General features: G+C 38.6%; 1 protein-coding gene across 1 annotated transcript; it reads left to right on the top strand.

Annotated features, from left to right (window-relative positions):
- Positions 1-2,732: 2,732 nt before the first annotated feature.
- Positions 2,733-9,118, top strand: LOC130590429 (putative F-box protein At5g52610). Its single transcript, XM_057392862.1, is given in 4 exon segments — positions 2,733-2,872; positions 8,151-8,736; positions 8,781-8,809; positions 8,971-9,118. Coding segments are annotated over 4 exon segments (903 nt in total).
- Positions 9,119-15,182: the final 6,064 nt, after the last annotated feature.

The raw sequence follows: 15,182 nt of genomic DNA on the forward strand, positions 1-15,182 counted from the left end.
AGGTTATTTAAGTTATTTCCACTACATTAGTTTCAAGTTCAATTAGTAGTTAGTATTAAAGTCTTTAACGTTATCACGTGGGGGTAATACTCTCAAGTTTCTCAAGGTGTTCTATATTAAAATATATTTTCAAAAAGAGATAAATTTGGGGGTGTTACACTAAGTTTGAGACAATGTAGTCATGGTGCCAGTAAGGTTTTTCATGTGTCCTAGAAGATCTTCTAGGCTCATTATCTTCCACATGTTGGTCTAAGGGTTGAACTACAGTGGGTTCAGGTTCAATTTCAGTTTCATTTTCAGGATTCTCATCATTTTCTGTGTCATCACTCATTGCATCAAGCAGAGAGTTAACAACTATATCTCTCTCGGTGTTTAGATCATTCTTTAATTTTTAAACACTTTATATGGAAAAATTTCTTCATAAAACTTTACATCTCTGCTCACAAACATCACATTGTTGGTCAGATTTAACAATTTGTATCCCTTTTGATTTTGTGGTTATCCTAAGAACACACATGGAACACCCTTAGCACCAAACTTATCACACACGCTACTTGGGTTACTAGCCATAGCCAAACACCCAAAAACTTTTAAATGATTGTAGAGGGTGTGTAAAGAGTACCTCATATGGAGTTTTACCATTCAACACATTTGATGGTGATCTGTTAGTTATGTGCACTGCACACAAGACACAATCACCCCAATATTGAAGTGGAAGGCCAACTTCAAATCTGAGAGCCCTTGCAAATTTCCAGGACATTTCTATGCCTCCTCTCAGCTCTTCCATTCTAATGTGGTCTGTCCACACAAGAAGTCTCATGCACTATACGAAGCTTTGCGAAAAACGGTTTGCAATGCTTATCTTGAAATTCCATTGCATTGTCACATTTGATCACCTTCACATCTTTCTCAAACTGAGTCTTTCCCATCTTCACAAAATTTTCCAGGGCTAAGAATGCATCTGATTTGTGTTTTAATAAGTTCACCTAGGTCACTCTTGAGTGATCATCTACTATTGTGAGGAAATACCTCTTATTATGTCTAGTGCTCACCTTGTAAGGACCCCAAATGTCTATGTGCACTAGATCAAACACTCCACTAGCTCTAGACTCACTCACATTGTACGGAAGTTTATTCGCTGGTGGCTTGTGTCACTGGTCATTGTGGCACCTCAACATATTATTTATGCACTCGCTGCTCTCTGGTGTTGGTGCGTCGTCAGCTATATATGGTGCGGTGACAGGAAAAAAGAGATAGAGGGGAGGTTTGATGGACGGCGGCATGTGATGCAGTGGTGTGGGGTTGCTGGTGGTGGTGCATCATGGAGGATGGGCAGAGGTGGAGGAGTGGGTGGATGGTGGTGAATTCATTAAGGTCATGTTTTGAGGGGAGAGTGAGGTGAGAGTAAGAGATAGATGATACAAGTTTGCTGGAAAATAACATAAAAGTGAGAACTAATGATATTGCTTGTCTTATCAATTTGTATAATAATGATAATGTATATAAAGTATTAATAAATTAAATGATAATGAAATAAGAGAAAGTTATACATTTTCCTACAAAATTACACAAAAATGAGTAATAACGACATCATTTCTCTTATAAATTAAATTATATGAGTGTGTAATAATGATGAGGTATACAAAGAATTGACAAATGATAATGAAATATGAGAAAATGATACAAGTTTGCTGTAAAATGACAAAGAAGTGAGTAGTAATGACATGAATTTAAGAATGACATGAGACAGTTTCAAAATTCTATGAAATATACCAATAATGACATTAGTTTTTTTTTTATAAATGACATGAAACAGATTTTAAAATCACATGAAACAATTCCAAATTGATATGAAACAACAATAATACATGAGAATTTCGTAATGACATAAAACAGATATATTAGTTCGCACATGTGAGATTTTGTTACACAATAAGTTATGCTCTAACATGTTATACACTGAAGACTCACTCTAGATATTATGTAATAGATTAGGTAAATAATATTCTAATTACTCTGTAATTACTATGGATATCGATTTGATATATTAGCTCTTGTGATCAGTTATTATGTAACAGTTATGCTTTTGATATGATTATGTAATCATTTGAGATCACTTAGGAAAAATGGTGATTTCCATAGTATAACTTAGTGAAAACCTAAAACATGAATATATCCAAAGAAATCACTAACTTATCCCAAATGATCACAACTGATTACATAATCATTTCAGATTCTTAACTATATTACATAATAAGGATAGTGTCCTAAGTGATCACAAAAGATAATATCAAAGTGGATCCCAATTTTTGTTGCAAAGTAAGCACAGCATCAGTCTTTCTTTGATCTCTATTATATATGCAGACACACACACACTCTCTCTCTAATGTTCAACTATAACACACATTGCAGTCCTTCCTTTTAGCAACATTTGCCACCAGCTTAACTCGTTGCATTAGAACATGGGATGACTCTTAGAAGACCACCCTTAAAGTTGCGATTTTTCAAAAAACAAATAAAATCCGAGATTAATATGGAAAGACTGGCCAAACTCGCAATTATAGTGACATTTTTTTCTAAAAAAAGAGTACAACAAGTTGTCGTTTCTCACCCATCTAAAATAGGTGGGTAGCTATTCAAATCGAAAATTCAATCATAGTGATCCTAGAAAAGTTGTTGTTTCTCATGTTTTAACCTAAATTCACCAGTACTTGTACCACCCTCCTGACTCTATGGAATTCCATGAGGATGCATTGATAGAGATCCTGACCCGATTACTAGTTAAATCATTGATTCGATTCACTTGCGTATGTAAGTATTGGCTCTCTCTAAACACATCCCCTGAATTTACAACCAAACATTGTGCTACTCGTGAAGACAAAGATAAATGTAATGAAGGAAAGATGATAGCACTGAAATAGAGAGGAATGTTTTCTGTATTTCCCAAAGTTGATTCTACTCAATACATTCATTTGTTCTTATACTACTAGCAAGCCTAGGGAATTACTAGGATATTACCTAGCTGATTACACCTGGAGAAAGAGACAAAAAGTACACTGATTACATCAGTAGAGAGGGTAGTGGACAACTACACCTTTACAAAGGTACAGACTACAGACACCAGTACTAGTTACAGACACCAGTACAAAGCTACATGGATCCACTAATTTTATCACTCCCCTCAAGATGGTAGGGAAGAATGAGCTCCCATCTTGACCAATAGTTGCTGATGTTGAGCCACAGGTAAGCTTTTGGTGAGGATGTCAGCAAGCTGAAGTGTGGTAGGAACATATTCGGGCTTAATCACATGTTGATTTACCTTATCTCTGATGAAATGGCAATCTATTTCAACATGCTTGGTGCGCTCGTGATGAACTGGGTTTACTGCTATGGCTAGGGCAGCCTGATTATCACATTTGAGTGTAACAGGAGCAGTGGACTTAATACCAAGTTCTTTCAATAATTGAGATAGCCACACTACCTGCTCACAGGTTGTGAGAGTCATAGCTCTATACTCAGCTTCAGCATTTGATCTAGCAACCACCTTTTGCTTCTTGGTTTTCCATGAGATAGGAGAGTTGCCAAGTAATACACAGAAACCAGTTGTAGATTTTCTAGTGAAAGGACACCCAGCCCAATCACTGTCTGAGTAGGCATTTAGTATGGCTGTAGATTGAGACCCAAGTAGGATACCTTGGCTGGGAGATGCTTTGAGGTACCTTAACACCCTCCTTGCAGCTTGCACATGAGTTGTAGTAGGTTTTTTCATGAATTGACTCAAGGTATGTATAGTGAAAGCAATATCAGGCCTGGTGATGGTCAAGTATATAAGCTTTCCTATAAGGTGCTGATATGGTGTAGGATCTTTGAGAAAATCTCCTGAGTCAGGTAGCAACTTCACATGGCCATGGGAGTCCATAGGAAGTTTAGAGGTTTCACATGCATCATGTTAAATTCTTTCAGCAAATCCAGCACATATTTCTGTTGTGACAAGAAGATTCCTTGCTTAGTTCTATCCACTTCAATTCCCAAGAAGTACCTGATATCTCCCAAGTCTTTCATATGGAACTGGGTAGCAAGAAATCTTTTAATAGAGTCAATTGCTGCAACATCATTTCCAGCAAGCAGTAATATAAGTCATCTACATATGCTAGCACAGTAACAAATGTAGATCCCTCTTCCTTAGTGAACAAGGAGTAGTCTGCCTTGGCCTGTTGGAACCCATAATCTTGCAAAGCTGCTGAGAGTTTGGCAAACCACTGGCGTGGGGCCTGTTTAAGGCCATAGAGGGATTTTTCCAGCTTGCATACTAACTCAGGATGAGCTTCCTTGTATGTTGTAGCTCTTTGGCCTATAGTTATCTCACTGTGAGGGCCAAGATACCCAGGTGGCATATGCATATACACATCCTCTTCAATATGTCCATGGAGGAAGGCATTCTTCACGTCCATTTGACATACATGACAGTCCTTGAGAGCATCTACAGCAAGTAAAGATCTCACAGTTGTGAGTTTAGCAACAGGGGCAAAAGTTTGACCATAGTCAATGCCCTTCTGTTGTCTGTTGCCTAATACCACCAGCCTAGCCTTTTCTATTTCAACTGTCCCATCTGGATGAAATTTGGTTTTGAACAACCATTTACAACCAATAGCTCTCTTATTTGGAGGTAGGGTTGTAAGCTTCCAAGTGTTATTTCTTTCTAAAGCCCCCAGCTCCACATCCATAGCCTTCACCCATTTTTCACTGTGTACAGCTGAGTTGAAGCTAGTAGGATCTTCTATTTGTACCACTTGATTAACAAAGGCAGTGAAAGCACATGATGCTTCAGCCTCCCCCACATTTACTACAGGAGCTGCTTCAGGCTCCCCCACACCTCCTACTCTTGTCTTAGTCACATAATCTGAGAGCCATGTGGGGGGTTTAGACAGTCTGTTGCTTCTTCTAGGTTCATTTACAGGTACCTGACTACTGTGAGTAGGGACAGACCTCATTGTGCTTTCAGTAGGGTCAGTTGTAGGCATTTGGGTTTGAGGAGAGCTGGGTGGTTGATTTGTGAAGGTTGAGGTTGTGGTTGTTTGATCTGTGGTGTTAATAGGTTCAGTGTTGTGATCAAGCTCAAGGTCACAAGTGTCTAGAGTAGTGTCAATGTAGGTTTGTTCATTTGATTTGGTGGTAGGCATGGCTGTAGGTAAGGGTTCAAGGTAGATTTCTCTTGCTTTTTTGTTGTATGGGAATACATTCTCTACAAACCTGACATCTCTTGACACAAAGACCTGTTGAGTGGTCAAATTCAGTAGCTTATACCCCTTCTGCTCACTTGGGTATCCCAAGAATACACATGGGACTCCTCTTGGTGCAAATTTATCTGTAGTTCTTGTTGGGTTGCTAGCAAAAGCCAAGCACCCAAAGCTTCTCAATTGATTATAGTCAGGTTTCTTTCCCATAAGTTTTTCATAAGGTGTCATGTTTTTTATGGCAACACTAGGTAGTTTGTTTACAATATGAACATCAGTTAACACACAATCACCCCAATAACTCAAGGGTACGCAAGCTTGCATTCTCAAAGCCCTAGACATTTCCAGGACATTTCTATGCTTTCTTTCAGCTCGACCATTTTGCTATGGCCTGTCTACACAAGATGTCTGGTGAATTATGCCTTCCTGAGCAAAGTATTCTCTACAGGGTCCATCATCAAACTCCAGGGCATTATCAGATCTTATCACTTTTATAGATTTTCCAAAGTGATTTTTGGCAAATTTTCCAAACATTTTCACTACATCTAGGCTTTCAGATTTGAGTTTTAACAGATACACCCAAGTAGCTCTAGTGTAGTCATCAACCAAGGTCAAGAAATACATGTGTTTGTTTCTTGTAGTTACCCTATAGGGTCCCTAGATATCTATATGAACAAGACTGAAGGATTCAGTTGCCATTGATTCACTCAAGTTATAAGGCAGTTTAGTGAATTTAGCCATGGGACAAGTCAAGCAAACACAAACAGATTCATCAACATTATCTTTAATACAACCAATTAACTTCAATTTTTTCATAGGGGCATGCCCAAGTCTGTTGTGCCACAATGCATACTCTTCTTCCTACTTTTTACATGATTAGCATATTTTACATCACATAAGCTAATCAAGTTTCTTCTCTCTACAGCTTTTTCTACAGCTTTATTTTTGTCTCTTCTCTCTGCTTCTGCTAAAGAGTGAGATCTCCTTCTTGCTTTTTCCACTATCTTCTCTCCTGGTTCATTTACCAGCAAGTAAAGACCATCCTGAACTCTTCCAACACCCTTAATCTTCTGAGTAGCACAATCCTGAATCACACAAATGTCATTATAGAAGATAGCTTTGCAATTGTTTTGCAATATCAACTTGTTCACAGACAACAAGTTGTGTTTGAACTCAGGTACACACAATACATCTTTGAGCACCATGTTATTGTTCAATCTCACTTCTCCTGTGTGAGATATATTTACAGTTTCTCCATTAGGAAGATTAATCCTAAGTCTTTTAGAGCTTTTAATAGCTTTGTCAATCAAAGCTATGTCAGACACCATATGGTCTGATGCTCCTGTATCAATCACCCATTGTTTCATTTTAACAGAAGCAGTATAACATGTAATCATACCTGCAAAGCTACTATCAAGCTCTTCTTCAGTTTCTGATCCAGGTGCTGATGCAGATGGAAGGAGTTTCAAGAGTTGCTCAATCTAGTACTTTGTGAGGTTTTGAGCACTTTCACTTCCTTCTACTTGAGCATTTCCAGCCATCTTCTGCCCCTGATTCCTTCCTTTACTCCATCTGTTGTCTTGAGTACCCGCTCTTTCTTCTTTGCCCTAATTTTTCATCTCTCTCTTGTGCTGTGGGTGCCATTTTGGATGGCCTTTAACATGCCAGCATTTGTCAGCTGTGTGATTCTTCTTTCCACACACACTACAAGCTTTCTGTTGCTGACCCATGCTGTACATAGCTGAGGATTCCAGGCTCAGATTAGAGAGGCTCAAGACATCTCTCTGCATCTCTTCTTGTTGTAATGATGCACACACCTCTTCTACAGTAGGTAAGGGGCTTTAAAGTAGGAGCTGGCTTCTTTGAGGACTATATTTCTCATGAAGTCCATTGAGAAATTGAAAGAGTCTTTGCTCTTCCTTGTATTTGTTAAGGGTTTGAACAAAGTTGTTTACCTCAGCATTCATTTCAGTGATAGGTGGAAGAATGTTGAGAGCATCTTGTTCTTCCCAGATCCCTCTCATAACAGCATAGTACTCATGAATCTTAGCATCATTCTGCTTCATCTCATAGATATCCCTCTCTATCTTGTATTTTCTGGAACCATTTGTAACATTGTACATGGCTTCAAGGTGTTTCCAGACCTCAACTGCTGTATTGAGATACAGTATGGTCTTCTTGATGTGTTCAGAAACAGAGCCATGAAGCCAAGCTATGACCATATTGTTACAAGTATCCCACTGATCAGCTTTCTGGGTATCTTCACTCTCCCTTTTAATAATTCCTGTGACAAATCCCAGTTTTCTCTTAGCTGCCAGAGATATTTCCATAGACCTTCTCTAGGCTCTATAGTCATTTGCTCCTTGAAGCTTTTCAACTGAGATGGAATTAGGTCCTTCAGATGGGTGAAGGTAAAGTGGGTGTTGTATATCAGAAAGGCTGATTTTTTCTTTAGACATTATGACAGATAGAGGAGATTTGAGAACACAAGAAAAGAATGAAGAAAGATCAAGAGAAGAGAGGGAGAACAAGGGGAATATTCTTAACACTTCTTCTCTGAGATCAGGCTCTCATCTAAACGCCTGCTCTGATACCATGAAGACAAAGATAAATGTAATGAAGGAAAGATGATAGCACTGAAATAGAGAGGAATGTTTTCTGTATTTCCCAAAGTTGATTCTACTCAATACATTCCTTTGTTCTTATACTACTAGCAAGCCTAGGGAATTACTAGGAAATTACCTAGCTGATTACACCTGGAGAAAGAGATAAAAAGTACACTGATTACATCAGTAGAGAGGGTAGTGGACAACTACACCTTTACAAAGGTACAGACTACATACACCATTACTAGTTACAGACACCAGTACTAAGCTACATGGATCCACTAATTTTATCAACTCGATTAAATCATCTTTCACAAAACCATAAGGAATACGATTGTTTTTTGACCACATTTCCCGAAGCTTGTTCCATCTCCATATTTTCTTACGACACCTTAGCCTTTCAAACTGCCTTTAAATATAGACCTGTTGTGGTTTACCAACCACCCCACTTGGCCCTGAGTATATCTCATCGCAATGTTATTACAGAGTGCAAAATTTACGGCCCTTGTAATGGTGTCTTCCTCCTCAGATTAATGAAAGTTGTTGACTGTAGTTATGTGCTATTGCTGTGGAACCCGGCTACTAGAGAAGTTTTTTAAGTTCCCAACCAAAATATTAATGACTTTTGGAAGTCTGGTTTTGGATTCAACGATGTAACCAATGATTACAAGGTTATTTCATTTGATGCTCGTTTTCTCAATTCCAGTGTTCTACAAATACAATTGCATTCCCTTGTTGCTAATTCTTGGAAGCAGGTTGATACCACCTTGGACATTGAGCGTGGTATGGCGAAGGTGTATGGTAATCCTTCATCCTCGAATGGTCGAAAGCACCATTTTGTATTGAGTGAATATCACAAAGGTTCTTCTCTTCTCTCTTTCGACGTGGTTGATGAGGTATTTGTGAAGATGACATGTACATATGTTTTTATCCTTTTAAGGGGTTTTTGTATCATGGCTCCCACCAAAGGTACTATATATATTATTCTGTAATTTGTACTCTCTCTTAAGCCTAATAAAATATGTTCACCCTGGACATATATGACACATTGTTAGTGAACCACCATGTTAAATTCTATTGTGTCGATTATCCATTAATTATTTGTTTCGCTAATTGCATTGTCACAACAGGTACCCTACCTTGTATAAGTTGGATAAGGATAGAGGACGGATGCGTATTTGGGTTCTTGATGGGTATGGTCCTGCAGGGTCTTGGAACAAACAACAATCAATCTTATTGCCTCAAGTGATGAGTTCCAGTATAGAAGATATATTATAAGATATACGTACAGTACATATCTTAGTCAAATATCTTAGTCAAATATTTCAGTTATTATAACCTAGTATATATACGATATCATGGTATCAAGAGTTTTGATCCGTAACCATGCATCTCTTCCCTAATCTCCTTCCCTCAATGGCGGTAGTGATAATATCACTTCCAAACCAGCCATCATCCTCCTCCATCATGGCTACACCATCAAAATCTTTTGCCGACGCCGACAATCCAACCTTCTCAGAAAGCTTCAAACCAAAATCACACTTCCACTCAACTCTTTCGGCACCCCATCTTTCATATACCAAGATATGTCAATTATCATTTTTTTTCCTCCAAACCCTTTATGGAGAAACAACCCCTTTTCGGCACCCCGTAGTTTGTCTATCAAGTGTTGCCAAACACAAATTTCCTTCTCCAAAACCATCATGGAGAACCATAAAATTCTCTTTTAAATAACCGTCACCATCATTACATTTTTCTATCTCTCCTCTAATGGTGGTGAAGGAACCCATATATTTTTTTTCTCCCATACGATAATTCCTCATTTTAATTTTGCAAGAAATGGTTCACGTGTCAACAATTGTGAAAAACACCCATTAAGCAACTCAACTCTCTCCAAACCCTTCTTGTAGAATTACAATGCAATGCGACCTTTCTCTCTTCCTTTTTACAACTTTTGTCTCCTTTGTTCCTTAATATAAATCCCCACTTTAACAAACTACTCGTTGCACTCTGCAACACAATTTTTTCCCATCTAATTTCTTTTAATATGTGCAAGCAAAATACAATACCATGTCAAACTCATTTCCTCTCTTCTCCTCCTCTATGTTAATGTGGTCATGGTACTTAATATCCCTTCTGTTGTCCACATTCTACTGTAACTAAATAGTGCTATCCATCTTCTTCTCATTTGTCCACCTTCTCCCCAATCCAATCACCGTCGTCTTTTTGCCCATCAAAGACACCCACAAAGCCAACGTCCTTCTCCTCTTTTAATTATTTCTTATTTCACTTCTTTCCTTTGAAAAAAAAAATTCTCTTTGTGGGCCGTCCTCACCTTCATCTTTGCTCTACTTATCGTCAATGTCGTCACTCAAACCCGTGCTCGAGCTCTCCGACAACTTCTTTAACTTCATTAACTATCACGAGTTTATCTTCCAAGATTGGTCTTTTCCTCCGGTCGCCCATCTTGTGGAGGTGTATAGAAGTCAGAAGATATATTATAAGATATACGTACAGTACATATCTTAGTCAAATATTTCAGTTATTATAATCTAGTATATGTACGATATCATGTGTATCTTTAGGATATTATCTCTTAATTTGTATAGCATATTCTCTAGAATATTATTAGCATAATATCTTTATTTCCTCTATTCATTATCATAGTTGTTCTATAAATAGGTTGTAAACTCTTTCAATACATTTAAGCTTTCTCACAAACTTTATTTTCTATATCAGCCCACAGTTGATGTTGCGGAACAACACGGATATTGTGTTTTGCAAGGGCCCCTATCCGGGAGAACTAAGCTCGTATAATTTGACTACACATACAAGAAATGGAATCGCTCCAAATTCCTGGAGGTTTGGATATTATTGGTTATACAGAGAGTCTAGTTTCTATGGCAAGATTAGTACGCCAACTACCAGCAACAAATCATTCATCGCTTGAAATTGCGCAGGATCATTCATCAGCTGAAACTGCGCTGCCAGGATTAGTGCAGGATAGTCAAGAGGGTTCATCCATTGAAATGAACTTATTAACAGCAACACTCGCCACCAGGAGGAGTGCAACCTGACGATCATCAAGAGAATTCTGCTGTAGAAACAATTTTGCAACATTTGCTGTCTCAAGGTGATGATGATGATGAATATGATGATGATTCGTCCACTGACAGCACTTTCTTGATGGCTGACGGTCGACTAGATATTGATATTGAGGCAGATATAAACCTTTTTGCATTTTGAATAAAAGAGTGGGAAAGATTATGCGAGCTACCTTATTGTCTTCGTGAAATCAACCAACCAATGATTTCCAACCCCTGCACATTTTAAGATTTCGATTAGGTGATACAGCTCTTTTATTATCCATCCTTAACTTATAAGTATTAGTGCTCTACTTGTTTGGACCTCTTTTACATGCTATTTTATTTTTCTTGATAGTTTTTTAAATGCTTACATGAGTAAATATTCTTTTAGAGTTGGCACTGGCAGAACTATTTTTCTAGCAGTTCTTTTTTTTCATTGCAAGGCTCTATTGTAATAATATATTTGCGAGCGAACACTGAACTATGCCGCCCAATGGACAAGTTGTGTCAGGGAGGCAGGAAGCAGTCGCGATCCGCAACCATATTTGCAGCTCGCGACGGAAGGCGAGGGTGGTTGCACCTCGTGACGTGAGTCTGTCTCATAATAAGCGTGAGCACTATTGATTCTTCTTTATATCTTGAAGGTGAATTTCGTATAATTCGTGCTTTACGAATAGAGTCGAAATCAATGACGGATCCAGAAAAATAATTTAGTGGAGTCGAAGCATAATTAATGAATTTTATAGGGTTAAATGGTCGATTTTTCAAGATAATTTCCACAAAATCAAAATTTTTAAAGGGAATTTTTGCAATTTAAAGTGCACATAACGATATTACAAAAAGTGGATCCGCAACGGATGGAAATATTACTTTTGTAAAAGTATTTCATCCTAGAATATTGCTCTATTTTGTGACCCTTGTGATTTTCATAGTTTTCCTAACAATATTTGCATGTAAGTGCACATAACAAATTACAAAAAGAAAATGAATAATTGATTCTAATAATGTAATAAAAAAATCACTTTACTTTGAAAAGAATTATAAAACTTATATAAAGGGTACTTACTACTGAGCTAAGTTCACAAATTAATTCATTTCTCTCCATCCACAATTCAAAATGACTTCTTAAAATATTTATACGTTGGTGAGTGTCGTTTTTTTTTTTTTTTCCTTGTCCTTTTAGTCACTTTCTTTTAATTAACATTTCCTTAAACCATACCATTGATCCAAATGATTCTCTTATCCCTATTAATGAACCACGAGTGATATGGAATCATGTTCCTGAGATAACATATGGGGTAAATTTTGTAAGGTTAATCCATGTTATGGTCGACCGTTATATTTCGATCGAGTGTTTTACAATCCATGGCATATGGCCAAATTCCCAAAGTCTTACGGCTCCATCTAATCCTTGACCTACACTTACTTGTATATTGTGATCTAAAATCAAGTCTACGAGTGATGTTGGCATTACAGGCTCAATTTGATATCATGTGGCCAACAATTACAAAGTTCGTATCACGGTATCAAGTTCAAGGTCGACCTTTGGGAAATTGAAATTATGAGTGAAGAAAAAGCACGGGACTGGCGGACTGCAGTGCTTTTGACGAGTACATCAATTTTTTTTCTTTTTGAAGGGAAGTACATCAACAGTCTTTTTTTCTTTTTGGTGTATAGAGAGTCACGGAGCAAATGATGTAGACAAAATTTTATATAAAGGCACCACCTTATAAGAATATAACGAACTAAGTTAGTGGACATCCACAGTATTGTAAGTTTGGGAAAAGTTATGTATTTCTCATTAAGTAAAGAAGTACATATAGTACAAGTTGTTAGAATCTACATAATGTGCAAAGATAAGAATATAAAGATACATGATGTGAACGTTTGGGGTCGACAAAGCCACGAGGTTGTGCCATAAAGACATCTTCCGTAAGCGTGCCTTGCAAGAAGGCATCATCAATATCAAGTTGGGGCAAGGGCCATTGGTTTGTGACAGCAAGGCTTAGAAGAAGTCTAATTGTGAATGGTTTTATCACAGGGGAGAAAGCTTCAGTGTAATCGAGGCCAACGCGTTGGTGGAAACCCTTAGCAACGAGGCGTGCTTTGTGTTTGTCAAGCGAGCCATCGGGTTTGTATTTAGGTCAAAAGACCCACTTGCATCCCACAATGTTTTGAGTTGGAGAGGGGGATACAACTTCCCAAGTGCCATTGTTAATAAGCGCTTAATATTGCACAGCCATGGCTTGTTTCAAATGAGAGTTGGCGAGAGCTTGTTTTGTGGGGGTAGTTTCCGGGGGGGGGGGGAGGTTGAGCGGTGAGGTTGAGCTTACGGATTGATTTATGTATGTTGTTGGAGGCCCGAGTGTTATAGGAGTTTAAGGGAGGAAGAGGAGGGGGTTGAGTGAGGGAGGGGGCGAAAGCGATTGGTGGGGAAGAGAGGGTAGTGGGAGGTGGAGAGGGAGCAGTAAGGGTAGCAGCAGCTGGGGAGGTAGGAGAGGGAGGGGGAGGTGTAATAGGTTGAGGCGTGGGAAGGCTGTCGATAGGTAGGAGAGGGCAGGAGAAGGCACACCAGTCTTCGGTGTTGGTCGAGGGAGGAGCGGAAGTTGCAGGTGGAGAGGTAGCGAACGGGTAGGTGTTGTCGACAAACTTCACATGACATGAATAGTAGAAACGATTGGTGGAGGGGTCAAGGCATAGGTAGGCGTGCTGGGTGAGCGAGCAGCCAATGAAGATACAGGCAGCGGAGCGGGGATCAAGCTTATGCGCAGTGTAGGGCGCAACCACAGGTAGCATAGGCACCCGAAGTTATGAAGGGTAGAGTAATTTGGTTGTTTGCTAAAAAGGGAGGCGGATGGAGATTGGATGAAGAGAGTTGGTGTATGTAGGCGATTAATTAAGTATGTGGCAGTGTGAAAAGCATAGGGCCAGCTTGTGAGGGGCATGGAGGCGTAGGTGAGGAGAGCAAGGCTTGTTCCAACGATATGCCTATGACATCTCTCAGCAAATCCATTGTGTTCATGATCGGGTGTGTGAGGGGGAGAGGTGAAGTGAAAGATGACATGAGTAGCAAGAAAGGTATCAAGTTTTGGAAATTCTCCACCATTATCAGAATGTAGAGTGAGAATAGGCCGCCAAAGTGTTCTTCAACCAATGATTTAAATTTTATAAAAACATCAGCAGTGTTAGATTTCTTTTTCAGAGGATATAGCTAGATATAGTGAGTGAAATGGTTAACAAAAATAAGATAATATTTGTAGGAATCAATAGAATAAACAGGAGAAGACTATACATCACTAAAAATAACTTCAAGCGAAAAACTAATAGTAAGAGAGGAAGCTCCGAGAGGGGGTTTGTGACTTGTATTAATGAAGCATGAGTTACAATCTAAAGAGAGGCAACTAGGCAGATTTAATAATGACATTAATTTATTGAGAAGAGAATTGGAGGGGTGACCAAGGCGATGATGCCAATCAACTGATTTTGTGGTGGTGGAGAGTGCGAGCGGGCTACGGAGGAAACGGGCCATTGATGTTCGCCGTCGCTAGTTTGGCCGGTTAGGAGAGTGGAGTGAGCCGCCTGATCCTTAACAGAAAAAGAAGAGTGTGAGAACTCAACATAGACATTATTTTCAAGACAAAGTTGAGAGATAGATTTTTAACTCCTTGGATACAGGATACTAGTGATCTTTCTGAATTAATTATCGACATCATAACACTTGATCGTATGAATTTTTAACTGACTATTGAGTATTACTTGTAATGTTTTTGAGAATTTTTTTTTAGTATCGATTAAATATCGGAAAAATCACAATTGGCTTCTTTTTAATCACAGAATAAAACAAGGTAATTCGAGACCATTCTTATTCACTCAATGAATTCAAATATATTGAGAACGTCTTGTATGAGTACAATATGCACGATTCTAACATAAGCTTCCTACTTATGTTCTATGGTATAATTCTGATCAAAAATCGGACTCCATCGACACAAGATGAGTGAGTCTCCATGAGCAGAACCCTGAGACTCCATGAGCGGAACCCGACACGCTCCGCTTTCGCATCTATGATGTTCGTCGGGTTGTGAACTTGTAGACACCATTAGTGAAGTTCACTGGCAACAGCTAAATATATTCTCATGAACTTGAGAAGAAAAGTCTTGATGTATATTTGACGAAGAGCTCATGGTAAAGTGACAAAAGATGGCTAGCAGTGTATTCTAGATGTATAAGATATAAACAAAGTAACAAAAACTCAA

This window comes from Beta vulgaris, chromosome 2 (assembly GCF_026745355.1).
Source record: "Beta vulgaris subsp. vulgaris cultivar EL10 chromosome 2, EL10.2, whole genome shotgun sequence".
Classification (NCBI taxonomy): domain Eukaryota; kingdom Viridiplantae; phylum Streptophyta; class Magnoliopsida; order Caryophyllales; family Amaranthaceae; genus Beta; species Beta vulgaris.